Source organism: Rhincodon typus, chromosome 31 (genome assembly GCF_021869965.1).
Source record: "Rhincodon typus isolate 14 chromosome 31, sRhiTyp1.1, whole genome shotgun sequence".
In the NCBI taxonomy this organism is placed as follows: Eukaryota; Metazoa; Chordata; class Chondrichthyes; order Orectolobiformes; family Rhincodontidae; genus Rhincodon; species Rhincodon typus.
The window spans coordinates 2117871-2138962 of NC_063362.1; the positions used below are offsets into that span (position 1 = coordinate 2117871).

The 21092-nt window shown below is 44.1% G+C and overlaps 1 protein-coding gene across 6 annotated transcripts in view; it reads left to right on the top strand.

Moving 5' to 3' along the window:
- The window catches only part of LOC109919684 (polyhomeotic-like protein 2), a 248175-nt gene that overhangs the window by 217799 nt on the left and 9284 nt on the right, over window positions 1–21092 (top strand). For 5 of the 6 annotated variants that reach the window (XM_048614915.1, XM_048614916.1, XM_048614919.1 and 2 more), the window contains exons 8-9: window positions 11339–11541; window positions 17368–17500. In XM_048614915.1, coding sequence (XP_048470872.1) covers window positions 11339–11541; window positions 17368–17500 — 336 coding nt within the window. The remainder of the gene's footprint in view (window positions 1–11338; window positions 11542–17367; window positions 17501–21092) is intronic. The other variant, XM_048614918.1, reaches the window with a different exon arrangement.

Below are 21092 nucleotides of genomic sequence, written 5' to 3' on the forward strand. Positions count from 1 at the left end.
GTTTTTGTGAATCAGTTTTTCTCGGGACTTTTTTTTTAAAGGGACAACGTCAATGTGGTTTTCGTAGCAATTATGAAAGTAATAATATCTAAGCGATGCTTGGTAAGTTTGAGTGCCTTGTTCAAAGCTGCATTGATTACAATATTGCTGTGGTACCTCAGTGTCAAGTCCCACTTCTCAGACTGATCTGATCTTAATGCACTTTGCATCGATGTACCCTCACCATCTGGTGCTGTGTGTATTCCCATTTTGTTTTTTTCCTTGTTTGCCTTCTCTCCGTTCATCCTGGAAGTAGGGACTCCAACTGAGCTCCAAGTCCCAAGCTGCCTGGTGCTTTCTGAGAAAGGGGCCAATCTCTGACCTGTGCTGAGAAGGTGAGTGAGCATTCTCTGATGTTTGACTGTACAGAGGCTGCACAGGGAAATCATGGCCTTGTCCAACCGTAACTCACAGCACAGTCCATCTGCTACACACCAGCACATACAATCATGTGAACAGTGTTGCTCACAAAACCCACTCACACCTACATTCTCTCTCTCTCTCTCTCTGTGCTCACAACAGGTGATACACTACACAAACACACTCTGTGTAATACCGATCCCAAGATGTCAATCCAGAGCAGCATTGCTAACTGATTTTCCCTGACCTCAGATCAGGAACAGTGAAGCAGTTCAGTTAGAAGTTTAAGGAATTAATTTGGTGTGCAGTGAGCTGATGATTAAATGTGTCTTGCCAAGATTCTGTTTTAATGCCTGTCTATAAAGGTTGTGTTGTTGGTTAAAGAAGGAAATGCAGTGTTCTGGGTGCAATATTCCCCTGGGGTTAATAGACAAAGCCCAACCTGTATCCTGTACTCGCCAGACACAGAGAGAGAGAGTGTGTTTCCAGCTGGGCACTCGGAGATGCTGGTCATCACGTCTGTTTCATCTAGCACCATCTGTACAGTAAACCGAGTGCGCACACAATGGCCTGTCGCCTGCACGTATTCTTTCAACAGAAAAGAGAATCTGTTGCAGCAAATCTGTTTTGTCTGATTTTTAAAGCTTTGTGGTTTGCGGCAGTGCTGGTGGGAGATGAATGGGAGAGGGTGGGGAATTGGTGGGGGGGTGGTGTTGAAGATTCGATTCACTGTCAGCCAGGAGGCGTGAATTGAAGCCATGGTCTTGGAGTTGCACCTTTTGGCGCTGCTTTCCCTTTTGGGACTATCTCTTGCTTCCTTGCCTGTGTCGAATGAGCATTTATTGTCTGCCGTGCTTTGATTTGTAAATCAGCTAACAGAGCAAGTGCAGAAACTAACTACCAGCTGCTGCTCGCTTTTCAGTTGGTTCCTCTTTGGAGCCGGTGATTGTAAATTAGTTGCTCGGGTAGGACGAAGGGCCCCACCTACACCATCCGCATTGACAGGGAATCAATCTTTCCCCAAAAGGTTTGCACTAATTACAATTAATTTGAGGGGAGGGTACTGTTCAGATTCTAGTCCGTGCACTGTCTTTATGACCGTGTCCTGATCTGCATACATTTTTCTTCGGGAGATTTGTAATTGCTTGTGCAAGCTTCAGCACAAACACCTGTTCTCCAGTACAGTGCAAAACCCCACTGGGCTTCTCTTCGACCCCCACTCTTTCTTCCCCCACCCAAACCTGCTCCGGCAGCACAGCAGGAGGTCACTGTATCTCCAGCCATAGTAGTGGAGGAGCCCAGCACTGTGCCTTCATTTGCATGCAGCTGCGATCACTGGAAGCCGTGCTGCCCAGAGAGAGTGAGAAAGGGCCGGCAAACTGCAGGAATAGGGCCATTGCTCCTGCAGAGAGGAGCAGCCGCATGCATGGCACTGTGTGTTAACCATTCAGCCCGCTTCGAGAGGCGATTACTTTAACCTCTGTGTGTGTGTGTGTGTGCGTGTGGTAGGAAAGAAGGGGAAGGTTTTGACTGCAACAACTTGTCATCATCGTTCCTCTGTCTCTGACTGCAACCGGGACTACAGCTCGCGATTGTATTTTCTTAAAATAGTAACTGCTCACATTTCCACACTTGGTGACTCAGCAAGATCAAAAAGCCCCTTTTGGTCACTGTGATGTGTGAAACGAGACTTTGTGGTGGATGCATTGATTGGTGCAGCTTTCAGCTTGACTGATCATCTGTGGATGGGCAGATTGTATCTGGGTTGGACTGGCCTGCACTGGAGGCTAAGCAAACAGCCAGCTCGGTTAGTGTCATACAGCAACTTCCTGCAGCTGCTCAATTCAGTTTAAAAACAGCACATCTTAAAGTTAGCAGCCCCGGCCCCTTTGAATAAATCGCTGTGTTCTGAAACACTGGAGACAGATGGGCATCTTGTGACCTGCTGCAGATCGTGGAGTTCGCTGGAAATACTTTATCGTTTTACCAAACGTTGCTGCTTGAAGCTGAAGGAGAGAGTATTCACTGGAAGGTATAAAAGATGGCTTTTGAGGATCCGCTGATTGCCTGTTTGTGAAAGAGCTGCAACTGAGAGAATGAAATAAGAAACCGATAAAGAATGATGGGAACAGAGCTGAGCAAGTGAACAAACCCACTGTCACTTTATACACTCTGGTGAGTTACTGTGTTCACCAACCACCTCCCACAAAAGATTTGTACATTAGTTATGCTCAATATGAGTGGAATTTTCCAACTCTCTATCAGTTGTGACTCAAACTCCTGATCTGGGAATGTGTAGCATTAAAAAGCCGAGGCAGTTAATGTTGACTTTTTTGGGGGGTGATGCAGTAGGTAGTGAATCAGCCACTCTCTCTCTAGGTCTCTCATGGATCCTATTTCTGTTGATTTCAAACACGGCACAGCATGTTGAGATGGGACTGCCTATTGGCTATTGCCTGTGTTTCACTATCACTGCAAACCTCCCTCTGTATCTTTTGAAAGTGATGCCGAGAATTCTTGTCCTGCCATCTGCTTTTTTTAAAAAAAAACTTGTGGTGCAGTTATTCTATTTTAGTTTGAAGCAAAGGAGCAATTGTTAGAAATCCTCAAGTGAAGGTGGGTGTCATTGAACTTATAAATTTGGATATAATTCTGGTAGTTGATTCACCAGGTTACTGCATAGTAACAACTTAATGTAAATATAAGGGAGAGTTTCAATATTCCCAATGTCTATCTTGTGTTTTTTATCCCCAAACAGAATATCTCTGTATGCCTCGCTCTGTCTAAACATCCTGTGATTTGTATGTCCTTGTATCTTTTCTGCCTGTTGTGCTCGCAAAACACAACTTTTCACCATAGGCAGGTACATGTGACAACAGTAAATTAAATCAAAAGTATGACTCCTGTAACCTCCAATGCACTTGGGCTTCTGAATGCAGTGGCTGATGTGATGTTCCCTCTAATCCGAGAGTTCAGTATGGACCCAAATCATTACCAGATTGGGATCTTGACAGGGACAGATTTGTGTCTGGAGCATTCTGAATGAACATTAAACTGAGACACTCAAGCACTGAGTTCACAACTGTAAAAAATTTTTGTTTGCCTCAAATATATTCAAGATGTTGGCCTTCTGCATTGCAACACTGATGACAATTGCTGTTTGACTGCAGGGGCAGCATCCTGTTTGGAGAGTGGTGCAGAAGGACAAGTGAGAATTTTAATTATCTTGCATTTTTATAGCAACCTTTGCAATCTCGGGGTGTTCCATTACAGCCAATGATGTACATTGTTGAAGGGAAGTCAGTTTGCCGTGTAGGAAGCACAACAACCAGTTTGTACGCAGGAAGTTCCAACAAACAGCAATGTAGCACACACCGAATAGATCATTGTTTCAGGTGGTGCTTGAGGGGTAAATATTTATCAGGGCATCATGGAGTCCATGATGGAGAACTCATCTGCTTTTGTAAGTACTGCAGTTAATCTGTGCACAGGAAGCTCCTGCTGAGAAACATCCAAGTCAAAATAACAAGGTGTAGAGCTGGATGAACACAGCAGGTGAAGCAGCATCATAGGAGCAGAAAGGCTGACGTTTCGGGCCTAGACCCTTCATCAGAAATGGGGGAGGGGAAGGGGGTTCTGAAATAAATAGGGAGAGAGGGGGAGGCGGATAGAAGATGGATAGAGGAGAAGATGGGTGGAGAGGAAACAGACAGGTCGAAGAGGCCAAGTCAAAATGTTGGTTAGTGTCAAGGCTTTTCTGGTTAGAGTTTCATTCCCATTAACCCCAGCCCCACTGACTGTTCCCCTGCCTATATATACACCCCCAATCAAATCTTACCGAATGAATGCACGAACATCACTCGCTCCCTAGATCCACTCAGTCTCTGCTAAACCTGCCAGACCTGGCTAAATAATAGCCACAGACAGTGTAGAGCGACAGTGTTACTGACCAAGGAATCTATGTGTTGGTACTGGTCCAGGGAGCAATATTGGTCAGGGCCAAGGTCACCCTGTTATAGGAGAGACATAGTTAAACTGGAAAGTATGTGAAGATTTACGAGGATGTTGCCAGGACTAGTAGGCCCGAGTTATAGGGAGAGATTGGCCAGGATAGGACTTTATTCCTTGGAACGCAGGAGAATGAGGGGTGACCTTATTGAGGTGTGTAAAATCATGAGGGACATAGACAGGATGAATGCAAATAGTCTTTCTCCCAGGGATGGGGAATTGAAAACTAGCGGGCGTAGGTTTAAGGTGAGAGGGGAAAGATTTAAGAAGGACCTGAGAGGCAACTTCCTCACGCAGAGAGTGGTGTGTATATGGAATGGGCTGCCAGAGAAAGTGGTTTAGGCAGGTACAATAGCAACATTTAAAAAACATTTTGGATTGCTACATGGATGGGAAGGATTTAGAGGGATAGGGACCAAATGCGGACAATTGGAATTAGCTGAGTGGGCACCATGGTCAGCATGGACTAGTTTGGGATGAAGGGCCTGTTTCCATGCTGTATTGCTGTGACTCCAACCCTGCTATCAGACCCCCTGCTTCTACCTGATCAGGTAAACTGAGCTTTGACTTAATATCGAAAGTGCTGGAGAAACTAAGCAGGCCTGGCAGCATCTGTGGAGAGAGAAACAGTTAACATTTCACGTCCAGTATGATCTGCTGAGTTCCTGCAGCACTTTTGTTTTTATTTCAGATTTACAGCATCTGCAGTATCTTGATTTTTGTCTTTGATTTAATACATTATCTGAACATTAGCAGTTCTGACTGCCCAATCATCTCATAGTAATGCACCCCAGATTGTTTGCTCAGGCCCTCAATCAGGTTTTGAACTTGGAAGTGTTTGTTTCAAGGCAGGAGTGTTACCAGCTAATGTTTCCTGAATGTTGCTGCTCCCAGGGTTGGTGCAGAGGGTGGGAGGATCTTGAAAGCAGTCAAAGAATCTGGCAAGACCAAAAATGAAGATCCAGTCTGTCTTAATGAGAGCCTCATTGCCTGTTGGAATGGGGATCAGCGATCAGCATTGAGAAGCCTGTTTTCTTGAGAGGTTGCTGCTGTTTTCTAGCCAGATGCGAGCTTAATGCAGACCCTGTAGAAACCGGAGATTTGGATAGGTGAGGCTAACGCAGCAGCTAAAGCCAGTCACCTCTGTCCTGGAACAGTGGCCAAGCCTCCAGCCCTCTAATGGGGTGCTCACCCTGCTTCCTGCTTCAGCTCATTGCTACTGGACATTCTGGTGAGCCACATGACCATTCCATCATTTTACAAATGTGGGGCTGGAAAAGTACAGCAGGTCAGACAGCATCTCAGGAGCAGGCAAGTCAACATTTCCAGTCAAAACCCTTCGTTAGGACATTACAGCACCAAATGTTAACTTCCCTCTCCTCGGATGCTGTCTGACCTGCTACGCTTTTCCAGCTCCACATTTATTGACTTTAGCTTCCAGCATCTGAAGTCCTTTGTCCCATTCCATCATTCAGACTCCTTAAGTTACCTCCATAACATATCCTAATTCCACTCTTGCCCCTGCTCATCTGCTGAAACTCATGTCCTCTAGCCTTCACTCCTCCAGTGCACTGCTGGCTGTTCTCCCACATTCTGCCCTCCCTCAATCTGAGCTCCTCCAAGGTGCTGCTGCCCAGGTGCTAACACAGCTCAACAAGTCCCATTTTCTCATTCTGCCATGTTTGCTGACCTCCACTTACCACCTTCTCATGGTCATAGAGTCATATAGCATGGAAACAGACCGTTCCATCCAATCAATCCATGCCGAACATGATCCCAAACTAAATTGATCCCACTTGCCTGTGCTTGGCCCTTATCCCTCCAAACCTTATCCAAACTTATCTAAACTTATCCAAATGTGTTTTAAACATTTTGTAACTGTGTGTATCCGCATCCGCCAATTCCTCTGGAAGTTCATTCTCACAATACCTCAATGTTAAACTCATCATTGTTGGTTTCAAATGCCTCTGTGGTCCCAGCTCCCCCGCCACCCCGCAACCTCTCTGCAATCTCCTCCAGATTCCCTGTGCTCATCCAATTCTGACCTCTTAAGTGTCCCTGATTTTAATGTCTGCACCATTGGAGGTGTGCTTTCAATTATCTGGGCCTGAGCTTTGGAATTCCCTCCGTAAACCCCGATCCCTTTCTACCTCACTCTTGCTGTCAAGACATTCTGTAAAATCAACCACTACTACTACACCCCACCTGAGATCACTCGGAATCAAAAATGCCACTTGATGATATTCCTGTTCAGTTGGAAGCATCAAAGGCACTATATGAATGCTAGTTATTGTTGCCCTGCAGTGATCTGTCCAGCCTCTGGGTCCCTGGTATAAGAAAGCAGAGTGTGTGGGGCTTGGCCAATGTGTACCTGTATTGCGCTGATGGGATTACACTGCCTCGGTGGACAGTCATTCTGCATTTTGAAGCTTCCTGCGGCCTGAAAGCAGTGTTTTCCCCATCACCTGCTCACTGAGGTGTTACAGCCACAGGATTTTTGATCAGGAGGATGGTAGGGACGCTGGTTAGAATGTTTGGTTTCAATTAGATTCACCCTGTCCAGGGTAAATACCGTCCCTTTCAAACTTGCTGCAGTCTCCATGAGGCTGGTTCTGAAATTCAACTTTACTGTCTTTCCAGTTGGAGTGAGGTGGCGACGTGGCGAAGGAGACATGGAGATCTACAGAAAAAGACCCTTTGGCCCATCAAGTCTGGGCTGGTCAAAAACAATTATTCTAACCCTGTTTTCCAGCACTCGGACTATAGCTTGTTTGCCTTCGCATTGTAAATGCACATCTAAATACTTCTTCAATGTTATGAGCCCTCAGTAAAGAGGGAAAGTAGGTCCAGAGCTGGAGAAGGCACAAACACTCCTTGAGCCGACAAAGTCAATTGCTAGGCAGCACAGGAGGGTTTTAACCTCAAACAAAAATAGAGTTTGCTGCCAGACCTGCTGAGCTTCTCCAGCATCTGTGAAGAGAAATCCGAGTTATTGCTTCGGGCCCAGTGACCCTTCCTCAGATCCTCCAGAGGATTTTAACCTGGTCTGAGCCCGACAGGGAAAAGGAAACCACTTGCTTGTAACATTTTAACAGTGGCACCATTACTAAGTCAGAGCGCTGGTCTTTGAGTGGCTTAGTGCCTAAACCTGTAAACACCTGCACCAGAACTAAGTTACAGCCTTGTGTTTGGAGTGGGATTAAACTCCTCATCACTCACCTGGACAAATGCAGCGACAGCAACACTGGTAGCTCAACACCAGTCTGGAACAGGGACAAAGATACTGCCCAGTCAGCCAGAATAACACTAGCTGCAGATCGTGAAGAAACCTGCCCATTTCAACCTTGTGGTCTCTAATGTCTTCCACTTACTCGGTTTTTTTTCCAAATCTGTCTCCAAGTCAAGGGGCCCTGCTAGGTGTTAACGGCAACTGTGGAACAGCCACATCATATTGAAGTATTCTCTCAGATATCAAACAAGAAGTAAAAGCACTGATCTTTTCACTTCTAGCTAAAGTTCAATAAAATTGAAATAAGTTGTTTAAACAGAAAGTAAACATTAAAAATGAAATGTAAATGTCATGAGGAAATGTGGTGTTCTGCAAATATGAAACTCAGGTTCTCATTCAGGTACTGATGCTGTTCAAAAACGATTATGATTCTTTGTATTCATTTAAGGAACATGGACATTGCTGGTTGGGTCAGCAATTAGTCCCCACTTGCCCCTGAGAAGGTGGCGGTGAGCTGCAGCCTTGAACCGCTACAGTCCATGTGCTGTAGGTTGACCCACAGTGCCAGTCCCTCTCAGGCAGGTGTAACATTTTGGATATTTTGAGGGGGTCACTGGCCTCTCAGAGGAAAGCAGCAGCAGCAGCCAGATCAGTGGCACCACAACTGGTACTGTTAGATAATGGGGAGGGTCAAAGTGTAGGTGAGCACTAGTGTCGGGCACTCTGTATCATCAGGGCCAGATGGGTGTTTCTGTGACTGAGAGAGACTTCAGGATAAAGTGTTGCCACCCTGATGCCAGGGTCAAGGATGACTCTGAGCAACCACGGGATATTCTGAAGGAAGAGGTGAGCAACCCAGTGGTTCTGGTCCTTATTGGTACTAACAACATCGGCAGAGAGAGAGATGAGCCCCTGAAAAGGGAGTTAGGTGGAAAGATAAAAAACAGGACCTCTAGGGTTGTAATCTGGGGATTACTCCCTGTGCCACATGCTAATGAGGCCAGAAATAGGGAGATAGTACAGTTGAATATGCGGCAAAAGAGCTGGGAGAGGAGGGAGGGTTTCAGATATCTGGATTATTAGGATGGCATCCAGGGCAGAAAGGACCTCTACAAGAAGGACAGGTTTCGCCTAAACTGGAGGGGCACCAATATCTTTGGAGGGAGATTTGCTAGTGTCATTTGGAAGAGTTTAAACTAGTTTGGCACAAGGGTGGGAACCAGAGCGGTAGGTCAGCATATGGAGTGCCCAGATTAATGAACCAGCAGGAGGGGCAGTCTGATATGTATTTATTTCAGTACAAGGAGAATGACCGGTAAAGCAGATGAGTTTAGAGCCTGGATTAGAACGTGGAACTATGCTGATGTGGCCAATACAGAAACCTGGTTGAGAGAAGGGCAGGACTGGCACCTCAATGTTCCAGAGTTTGGATGTTTCTGGTGTGATAGAGAGGGATGTAAAAGGGGTAGAGGAGTTGCATTACACATTAAGGTGAATGTCACCGCTGTACTGAGGGTTCATCCAGTGAGGCCTTATGAGTAGAACTCAGAATAAGAAAGGTATAGTCACCATAATGGGGTTATACTAAAGGCCTCCCAATAGCCAACAGGAAATATAGGAACAGCTATGTGGGCAGATCACGGAAGAATTAAAAACAGCAGAGTTGTTATAGAGGGTGCCCAAGATTGACTGGGACTTGCTTAGTGCCATAGGTTTAGATGGAGCACAATTTGTTAGGTGCATCCAGGAGGGTTTCTTGAAACAAAATGTAGACAGCCCAACTCTGTATACAGTAAACAGACTTTTAGGAGCATTGATCTACAGAGAGATCTTGGGGTGCAAGTCCACAGCTCCCTGAAAAGTGGCAACACAAGTGGATAAGGTGGTAAAGAAGGCACATGTCATGTTTGCCTTCATCAGTTGAATGTAAAAGCTAGCAAGTCATGTTGCGGTTGTATAAGACTTTAGTTAGGCTACTTTTGGAGTACTGTTTGCCGTTCTAGTTGCCTCACTGCAGGAAGGATGTGGAGGCTTTGGAGAGGGTGCAAAAGAGATTTGCTAGGATGCTACCTGGATTTGGAGTGTGTTAGCTATAGGGAGAAGTTGGACAAAATTGGATTGGTTTTGCTAAAACGTCAGAGGTTGAGGGGCAACCTGATAGAAGTAAATAAAATTGAGAGGCATAGATAGGGTAGATGGTCGCTTTACCAGGGTGGGCAAGTTTAAAGGAGATGTGCAAGGAACGCTTGTTCTATGCAGAAGGTGATTGGTGTCTAGAATGTGCTGCCAGGGGAGGTGGTAGAAGCAGATACAACAGCAATGTTTAAGAAGCATTTAGACAGACACATGAACAGGCAGAGAAGAGAGGGATAGCGACCATGTACAAGCAGATGGGATTAGTTTAGAATGGCATCATGGTCAGCACAGACATGGTGGGCTGAAGGGCATGTTACTGTTCTATGTTCTACAGTATCTGATTAACGACCATGAGGCTTATCGTTAATAGGAGATTTCAATGATGGTGATGGTCATTGAATGTCAAGGTGCTATGTTTCAGGTTCGCACTAGTTGGAGATTGGTCATTGCCTGGCATTTGTTTGCATTACATTAAAAACCTAGTTACATTTCAATCAGCAATTTTAGGGGGAGATGGTGGACTAGTAACCAGAGGTTCACAGTTCTGAGGTCAAATTCCACCATGGCAGCTTGAGTTAACTTAAAAATAACCTGGAATTAAAACAAAAGCAAGTCTCTGTGATGCTCTCATGAAATCATCATTAATTGTGAGAAAAGCTGGTTCACTAAAGTCTTTGTTGTGGTTGGTTGGCTCGCTGAACTGGTTTGTTGTTCTGCGGAGCTAACCAATCACAACATCCACAACTCGAGCTACAAATTTACCCTAAAACCTTAGTGACTTTAAGGTCTTTTTAGGGAAGGACATTTTCTGCTCTGTTCAGCAGCAATTACTGATGGGCAACAAAGCCACATTGCACAAAACAACGAATAAATACGGTGTGATTTTTCTCGAGTGTTTTTATAGTAGGCCTGAGCTCCAGTTCCATGATTTCCCATTGCAGACTGAGAAGCATGGCGGGTGTAGACACAACAGCCTGAATGGCCTGCTTCGACACTAACAATTCTGTGAACAGCACGCCATATGGGCAAGCACAGAGTGTCTGGCAGTAACTTTTGAATTTCTGCTGATAACTGTGTGCAGCTTCCAGAGGGTGCTATCCGTTTCAGAGGCGATGAACGTTTGCTGGTTTCACCTTCCTCACAACTGCAAGATCTGGTCCTTGATGTAGTTTGTGACTTAATGACAATCCAGAGCACATCAATTGTAAGAACTAATATTAGTCATTGTTGTAGCATTGGGAACAGCAACAGCCAACAAGCTCAACTCTTTTTGGGATTGAGTGTGAATGCACCAGCCCCTTACTCAGGGTCGGAGTGCAGAGCAGTCTGCTTTCACATGGTTCCCTCCATTACCAGCTCACTGTATCTAGAAAATGGACCGGAATAAATCTCAGCAGCATCAGCCAAACCTTTGATTTAGCTCCAGAGAACACCACCATTTATATAGTGTTGGCAGATCTTGCAGAGCGATAGGGTGTGCTCCCCGATCTAAACTTTGCTGAAGATCCCTTGTTTGTAGCATTTTGATTCTTTGGTAGTAACACTGTGTTGTTTCTTCCATCACAGGGAAAGTTCCAGAGAGTGTTAATGTAAAGAACACCAGCCCTGCCCCCACCATGACATCCGGGAATGGCAACACAACTTCATCTGTAACTGCAAGTGTGCCTCAGAGCACAGAGAACAAACCCCCCCAGGCGATTGTCAAACCACAGATCCTGACCCATGTCATTGAAGGGTTTGTCATACAGGAGGGGGCTGAACCTTTTCCAGTGAGTAGCTTCGAATTTCAGCTTCACTGTGGGCTTCAATTTAAATTCCTGAATGTAGACAGTGCTGTGGCTTTGTGTAGCTTCCACTTGTTCCAGTCTGCTGCACTCTGTCTTTTGTCTGTATGTTCCCAGTCTACAGGTTAAATAGCAGTTTAAGAATTGTTTAACCAACTATCGACATTAATTCTGTTCTCTGCAGCAGTGTGAATGATTGAAAGTCTTCCAGCCTGTCATCTTGTGTGTCGTCTTACAAAATTTATGTCGGCTGTGTTTGTTATTTGGTGTATAACAAGGCTTCCTGGTTTTCTTGCTACTAATTGCATTGTGGCTGACAGCGTGTTAGTAACAGAACTTTAATTACGTTGGGAGCTGACCATTCAGTCCAAGTCATCAGTAAAGTAATTGCAGAGCTGTCAGAAGAAGTTATACAACTAGATTTAAGTGATGGGTGACAATTAAACAATTCCCAAAATTCCCAAACTGGAAATTGCAAAAACAGGCACGAAATGGATCTGCCTTTGAACTGCTCATTTGATGGGACCTGAATTAAGAACCCTGGGAGTGCTATTTGTTTATTGTTTAATGCCGTTCAGATTGTACAGGCTCTTGTGACATTGGTAGTGTTCCTACCTCTGAGCCAGGAGCCCCACATTGAAGTCCCACCTGCTCCAGAGGTGTGTCAGGTTGTGAACAGGTTGATAAGGAAATATCAAGATCGTGCAGGCAGACTGCATGGGAAGTGACATAAACTGCTGCTCGACCATTGCAAAGAGGCAGGGAGAGCTCATTGATTAAAGCTCCATTTCCTTATTGCCTCACCTTCCCTGAGATTGGAGAACACTGCCTGGCATTGTGAACCAATCTTCTCCCAGAGGATATTGGGATAACTCTCCTCTCCTGCCCCTAGCCCTTCCAGGTGAAGGAAGAATCACTAAACGTTAAGCTCTTTCTGCTGGAACTCTGTCAAACATACAGCAGGAAAACCCTTGGCACATCAACCCAACTGGTGAAGTGGGCTGGTGCAGACCTCACCAGTGCTGCCAGTGGCCAGCAAAGAGGGTTCTGCCACTGTCAGCGACACCATCTGTATTCCTGCTGCCTGAGTTGGGTCTCAAACCTATTGGAAATGACCCTGTCTCAAGGTTGGTTTGACCAGTGCTTCCAATGGCACACCCTCAGCATTCGATTCCGGTAGATTTACTGGAGAGCCCTTGGTTTGGGTTAATGTGGGAGGAGAGCGTGGGGTGGGTCCATTCAATGCTCATCCCTGGCTCAGAATTTTTTAATTCATTCACGGGATGTGGGCTAAGCCAGCAATTGGTTGCCCAGCCCTAATTAGTAAGAGGGCAGGTAAGAATCAATCACGTTGCTGTGGCTCTGAAGTCAAGTGTAGACCAGACCAGGTAGGGTTGGCAGATTTCCTCTCTTGATGGTGATGAACCAGATGGGTTTTCTCGACAATCAGCAACCGTTTCATGGTCATCCTTAGACTCTCAAATGCCAAATTTTTATTGAACTCTAATTCTACTATCTGCCATGGTGGGATTTGAACCCAGGTACCTAGACCCACACTGGGTCTCTGGTAGAAACCATCCCCTTCAATGTTAACAGGTTACATTTAAAATGAACTCCTTGTGTTTCTGGCTGTAAAAGCATTGTGTGTCTGTGTCTGTCGTTTTTCTTTTGGTTTGGGGGTGGGGGAGTGTCTCTGACTTGCAGTTTAAAATCGAAACAAGTAAAAGCTTTCAGGAGATTTTGCACTATTTACAATGACATTTTCGTGTCTGTACTTTTCTTCTCATCATGTTTCAACCACTTTTTGAATGATTTCCACAACCTTCTCTATCGACGCTCTCTTCATGGGCAATTTTTGTGAGTGTTCAATTTTCTATTTTACAATACTGTATAATGTTTGTTTTCTTTTTAAACAATGTTACCCTGGCAGTGTCCTGTCTTTTGGCTTTTTGCTCTGCTGCTACTCTCCCACCCCAAACTCCCCCTCCCACCCACCCCAGCCCCAGTGTGTGTCACTATGTAACCTGCTCTGAGATTAACTTGCATGTTTACGCCAGTTTTGCTTGCAGACCTGCCTGGGTGTAAGTAATGCATATTTCGATTTGATTGATTTTTAATTGTTCAGAGCCTATGAGAAATTGCCACATTTAGACAAAGGAACAGGGAGAGTTCATTTAGCCCTGGAGTTCATCCTTGCGATCTCTCTAATCTTGTGCCTGGTCTGCTATCTAACTCCATACACCTGACCTGCCCCACGTTCCGTAATATCTTTTACATATCAAAAATACATGAATCTGGAACTTCAGTGATTCAGTATCAGTTGCCATTTGTGGGAGTGATCTCCAGACCCCTCCCACCTCTTCTGTGTCAGTGTCTCTGAATTTAATTCCTCTTTGTAGATTCTACCCTTTCCAGACTCACCAGGCAGGTGAGGTGGTTTCTCTCTTGTGACCCTGTCTACTTCTCCGAAGATCTTGAACCCCTCAACCCATGACCTCTGAATTCGAGAAAATACAACCCTGGGGGCAGCTGGTGTCACATGAGGGTGGCATTCGCGTGTGTGTGTTGGTGAGCTAACAATAAGAACAATGTGCAGGAAAGGCAAGGGATTCCCTGGTCTGTGTAGCATTTCCACACAGTTGCACTGCCTTGTGTGACACACTATGGAGACTTCCTTATCCCTCCCCCCAAAAACCATGTGATCTGCAGGAGCTAGTGGCACAGAAAGAGGCAAACGTGGGCACTTGGAAGATCAAAAGAAGTGGAAGAGAAAGAGCTACAAAGCTGTTTTTATTTCTGTAAAGCAGAAATCTAGTTGGTGTGAAAGCCCAACGATAGGGGAGAACCAGCGCTTGAATATGTTTGATTAGAGTTTTCAGGGTAATGGTATCGAGGGTTTAAGGGGCTCATGCTGGGAAATGTTGAGTCCTAGATGGTCTGTGTTCTCATGGTGGTGCGGGTTCGATGGACCAAAAGGCCTTCTCCAGTGCTGTTTCATTCTGAGATTCTATGATACGTTGTTGAGTTTGATCCCGGTCTACGTCACACAACATCGTTCTCAGAATGGTGCCACTGGCCAAGAGCTGGGAGAAATGAGTAAGAAGTACAGCTCCTGTCAGTTTTGGTTTAATGATCGTCCTTGGAGCATATACCTGTGTGGAGAGGGTGCAGAGTAGCTGTGACACTCCCTAAAGTCCACACTACATCATGTCAGCGCAGGCACAAAGTACAATCCACTTAGAGGTGAGTTACTATGGGGAGGTTGGCACCTTTGGAACCCAATTCAAAAAGAACGTGAATGCTCAGGCAGTAGGAGGGGATAGGAAATAAGAACATTAATAGCAGCAGCTGGAGATGATACAGCCTCTCAAACCCACTTTGCCATTCAATAACATTGTGGCAAAACCCTAACATTAGTTCCAATTTCCACCCTATCCCATATCCCTCAAATCATTTATAATCCAACTCCCCAAAATAATCTATTAATCTCTGTCTTGAATATAGTCAATGACTAAACATTCACTGATCTTTGTGGCAGCTAATTCCAAAGAAAACCTCTAGAGAGAGAGTCAAAAGAAATGAGTTAAGCAAAAAATATAAAGATTGGTGACTGTGAATGGACATCTAAGAGACATAATGGTCACAGTTTATTAAAATCAATAGCAAATAAAATAGAGAGCCTTCTCTAAAGTACATGGTCAGACATTCTAAATGTTTAAATAGCTTGTATCAGTATCTAGTTTGGGTCCATCTAATGTTATTTCTGATGTTTGAAAACCCAGTTTTTTTTTTTTTGCCTGTATCCATTCTGGTACAACTACAGATTCCCCAATGACCAAGGTAAGGCATTGACTAATTAGTCTGACTAACATCGGTAACTCCCTCACTATCCAGATTGGCTCCGTTGTTCGTTTGACTTCTTATTCTTTTGAAATGTCATTATATGTCTTCCTTTTGAATCATCACGTTACTTGTGTATTTTTTTTTCCTCATTCTGAGACGTGGGTGTCACTGTTAAGGCCAGCAGTTCCTGTTAATCCCTGGTTAGTTGATGTTTGGTAATAACTGTGTCTTATTGGCTGTTTCAGACAGTGGTTAAAGCACAAACATGTTGGTTTGGACAGGAGTCACATAAAGACCAAAGCTATTTCCTTTCCTTTTGAGGTTAATCTAATACAGGACCCTCCATCATTCTTCCCATTCAAATTAGCTGGCAGTTCTTCATATCATAAAATACAGGCTGGGTTGGCACATTTTTGTTGTTTCATTTAATTGTGTTTATTTAAAAATAGCCAGATACTGAGCCTGCTCATTTCCTCAGTGTCAGTTCTAACTGCAAATTGACCTACAAATTATGCAGCTGTGGATTTGGTTTAAACAATTTTAAAAAAAAAAACAGGAAAATAAAACTGTTTCTTTCACATTCAAATTTCCTATTTGGTCTCCACTAATGACCAAAAATCAGATGTCCTCTTCCCCTTCCTTCCCCTCCTTTTCAAATGGTGATCCAGGTATGCAATCTTCTATAACCACTCAAAGAAACAGAAGGGCCTGAGTTTATTCCATCAGTGTAGCTTCCTCAATTCCATCTGGATTTGACACCTAGCAACTTTCTGCAGAGTTGCATCTACTGATGTTGAAATGTTACCTACAAAAACAAGAGTTTAATTGCAGTTGAGAAAGCTGACCTAATGAGGTTAATCTAATTCAAGACCCTCCATCATTCTTACCATTCAAATCAGCTAGCAACCCTTCTATGAGAAGAGGGAGGTTGGATGTGAAGGAATATGCTTTTCCTCTCCATTCTACTGGTTGTTCTGAATGACACGTTGAAGTCCATTTAGTAAGGGTTTGATCCACAAAGTAGGAAGGTTCCATACTTAGATGCTCATTTATAACAAAAAAAAGTACTTGGATGAGCACTTGAAATGGCATAACATTCAGGGCTAAGGGCCAAGTGCTGGAAAGAGGACTAGTGTAGGCTTAGAGTTGTTTATCATCATTGCAGACTCAGTGGGCCCTTCTGTAAAGTATAATTGAGTCAGCTAATCTCAGTTAGCCTCAGCACCCCTGGGCTTCAGATGGAATAATATCAGCACACGCATGCCCAGTGATAGTGTGGGGGTATTGGCCTTAATTGTGATACATCCTATTGTGAAATCTGCTGCTAACATTTACTAATGACTGTGGTATCTCAGAAAGAACAGTCCTTTAAGAAAGGCCTACTGTCGCTCCTTGAATGGGTCAATGTCCTCACTTGGAGTAGGGAGGGAATATAAAGGAGTCTATGACATAGTCACTCAGCATAAGATCGTTCATTGACTAATGATTGTCCAATAGCACTTCAGCATATTACTTTCAGAAATTTATAATCTGTTATTCATCAAGCTTGTACCAAATAATCAACATGCAGGTTCCAGTTGAAGAAACCAGTTGTAGGAGTGTTGTAGTGTTCCAGCAGAATCGATCATTAGATTAACCACAGAATTGTTGGCTGTTGCTTCCATTTAGTTATAATATTGATCACAGTCACCACTTAAGGAATGGCCTCCTGAGTGTTTAACATACTATTTGGCTGTGGATTTTCAGTGGTGACCTGTAATCTCCTAATCTCAGTTGTATGCCAGGAAAGAGAGTGAGGGAAGAACAGCTTTAACCAGACCTCCTGGTACTTGCTTTGATATGCAATAGCAGCAACCGAAAGAAAGGTCCTCGGGACTCCCTTTCTTTTTGGGATGAGATGATGTTTGGCACTGGGAGCACCAACCCACGGAAGCTGCATAGAATTGTTCTGGTTTTCCTGTTTTTCAGGTTGGCCGTTCTTCATTGCTGATTGAAAATCTGGCAAAACAAAAGCAACAGCAACAGGCATCTGTGCAGCCAGCAGAGAAACTACCGCAGCTGAATAACACCGACTCCGAGATGGATGACCTCAGCCAGCAAGGTTCATACTGAAAATGAGCAATTCCCTTCTGATATGTAGCAGGACTGCTTGGTGAACTAAACCCTAGAACTGATCTTCACTTGTTTGGTCACTATTAGGGAGAGTGTTCTTGCATTCATTTTATTTGTCATTTCTGTTTGATTTTTCTAATGTCTAAGACTTGGAAAATGCCTTAGTTTTGTAGCTCTGCAACATCTGGACAGGCCTCTAGAAAAACCTTGTCACAACCTCTCACTAACTAGTATAACGGACACTAATACTGCTCAGTTACAATTCTCTGGATCTAATGCACTGTAGCAGTTGCTAAGAAGGGTCTAGGCCCAAAACGTCAGCCTTCCTGCTCCTCTGATGCTGCTTGGCCTGCTGTGTTCATCCAGCTCTACACCTTGTTATCTCGGATTTTCCAGCATTTGCAGTTCCTGCTATCTTGTGACCATTCTTGCTGTTTTTTTTTTCGTTTTGTTTTTTTTTGTTTTTAATTTGATTATTGCTACTTAGATCATTGTTATACCTAAACTTTCTGATAGATTTTTCAGGGCACTGAGATATGCCAGGGATAGGGATTCCTTTCATCAGTTTCCTGCAGATTTAATGCCCCAATTCCCAGCTGGTAAATGTGGGGAACTCAGCTGGAGTATGTTATTTCTCGTTGGGAATGTGACTGTGTTTGCGAAGCCGTCCAGGCTTTGTGAGAAAGTCAGCACATTCGTTGTTGCAATTGAAATTCCTCCCACAAGGATTGGATTGACTGGTTCTCCTGGAGTGTTTGCAGTTGGAGGAAGAAGATAGTGTCCCTTGTACCAGAGGTACCTGTCCTTATACCCATATGTCAGGGTACCTGCCCAGGAGCAGTAGGGCCATCCAAGGGACCACCTGTGTGGGCAGACTTGCTGGTGGCAGCAAAGGCAATCACAGTGCTGAATCTTTGCACAGAATTATAGCATTGTTATAGCACAGAAGGCCATTTGGCCCAGCATGTCTTTGCTGGCTCTTTGAATGAACAATTCACTGAGCAGCACTCCCTTTTTTCCTGGTTAACCCTGCACATTCTCCCTTTACAGATAATAATCCAATTCCCTCTTGAAAACCTCCAAATTGAACCTTCCTCCAACACCCTCTGTCAGGCTATACATTGCAGATCCTCACCACTCGCTGTTTGAGAGAGTACCTCACACTTGCCATTGCTGCTTTTGTCTATCACTTCAAAAACGATCAAATCTTTGACTCTTTCTAAACCACTTCAAACAACATCATTAGTGGAGAACACAGATTTGCTGAACTCCACAATCTCTAGTCCAACTCTTGCATCAACACTCTGCATGTAGACATCATCCATGCTGAACCCAGAAACCGTGATCTTTTAAAAACCCAAGCTTCATATTAATGAAAATTACCACTTGAATTTTCTTCTCTTTCAACATTTTTTTAGCTTTATTGATGTTGTGTGCTGTGCAGCTTTGGTCTTTTTTACTTTACTATTTTAAAAAAAAAGGTGCTCCTCCGTGTTCATTAAATTTGATGTTTTTGAGTCATTCTGGTGTGACCCGCAGAACACAAGTTGACACTTTCTGACCAACAGCTTTATTCCTTTTGTCTTCTATCTAGTTATAATTTTTTTTTTAAAATTCATTCTGGAGACGTGGGCATTGCTGGCAGGACCAGCACTTATTCCCCGTCCCTACTTGCCCTGGAGAAGATGGTGGTGAACTGTAGGAACATCCACATTGCTGTCAGGCAGGAAGCTCCAGGTCTTTGACCCAGTCACACTAATGGAATGGCTTTATATTTCCATGTCAGGATAGCGAGTGGCTTGGAGAGGAACTTGCAGATCGATAGGTTTACCCCAGTGAAGAGTACCCTTAATCCATATTCCTTGTATACTAGAGCTTTCAGTTTCAAGAAACCCATTAGATTGTAATTTGACCATAGAATATAAATATTCCCTGCACAGAGCATCTCCCTGCACTGGATCATTTGGCTGTTGTGATCATCCAGTTAGGAGGGAGAAATGATTCATTTTCCTTTTCCCAGTCTTCTTAGTTGCAACAAGGTTTACATTTAAAAAGACGGCAGACATTGTCAGTTAAATGTCGCTATGTATATAGCTCACTGTAAGAAATGTCAGCCAGGTTCCTTATTTAAGAAACAAAGAACTAAAGATTTAAACGGTAAAAGCTTTTTGAAAAGTAACACACACCCTCCAAGTCTGGGGAGAAAATAACAAAGCTCTGCAATGTGTTATTTTTTAGGTAAATTGAAACAATAAAGCTTTTGAGAAGATCTGTAGCTCGGGTTGTGGATGAGGTTGTAGCCTTGCTCATCGAGCCAGTGTGTTTGAAACGTTTTGTCACCCTGTTGGGTAACATCGTCAGTGCGCCTCCAGTGAAGCGTTGGTGTTCTGTCCCACTTGTTATTTATATGCCTGGCTTTGGTGGGGTGGTTGGCATTACTATTGGTTTTGTTTTTCTGTGGTTTGTATATCGGGTCCAGTTCAATGTGTTTGTTGATGGAGTTCCGGTTGGAATGCCAGGCCTCCAGGAATTCCCTGGCATGTCTCTGTTTGGCTTGTGCTGTTATGGATGTGTTGTCCCAGTCGCATTTGTGTCCCTCGTTGTCCATGTGTGTTGAGACCAGTGACAATTGGTCATGTCTCTTGGTGGCTAGTTGGTGTTTGTGTATCCTTATTGTCAGTTTTCTTCCAGTTTGGCCTATGTAATGTTTCTCACCGTCCTTGCATGGTATGTTGTATATTACATTAATTTTATTGGTTGTGGGTATAGGATCCTTTACATCCATCAGTAGCTGTCGCAGGGTGGTTGTTGGTTTGTGGGCTACCCTGATACCTATGGGTATGAGTAGTCTTGTGGTCATTTTTGAGACACCTCTGATGTACAATCGAGTGACTAGTGTGTCTGGCCGTGTTGTGTCGTCTTGTTGTGGTCTGTCGCAGAGGCAACAGTGGATTGTGCTTTTTGGATATTCATTCCTTTTCACAACTCAGTATAAGTGCGCCTGTTCTGCTTTGTGCAATTCCAGGTTGCTGCAATGTGTTTGAATAATGTCCTGATGCAGCTCCATTTGTGGGTGTTGAGGTGGTTGCTGGTGTAATTTAAGTATCTGGTCCATATAGGTGGTCTTTCTGTATATGCTGGTCTGGAGTTCCCCGTTGTTCTTGCGTTCTACCCTTGTGTCTAGGAAGGGTAGTTGGTTATTGTTCTCTTCATCTTCTGTGAATTTTCTTCCGGTGAGGATGTTGATTATGTGTTGGTGGGTTATTTCTAGTCTTGTGCGTTTGATAATGACAAAGGTGTCATCTACACAGTGGACCTAGAGTTTGGGTTGGATAGTTGGGAGTACTGTCCATTCTAACCTTTGCATTACTGCTTCTGCTATCAGTCCTGATATTGGGGACCCCATTGGTGTTCCATTGATTTGTTTGAATGTACAGTTGTTGAAGGTGAAGTGGGTTGTGAGGTTCAGATCCAGCAGTTTGAGTGCTATCCTTGTTGATGCTGTTGGTGTCATGGGGTGCCTGCCTTCCTGATTCGTCCAGCAGTTTGGCAATTGTGTCTTTGGCTTGGTCAATATTTAT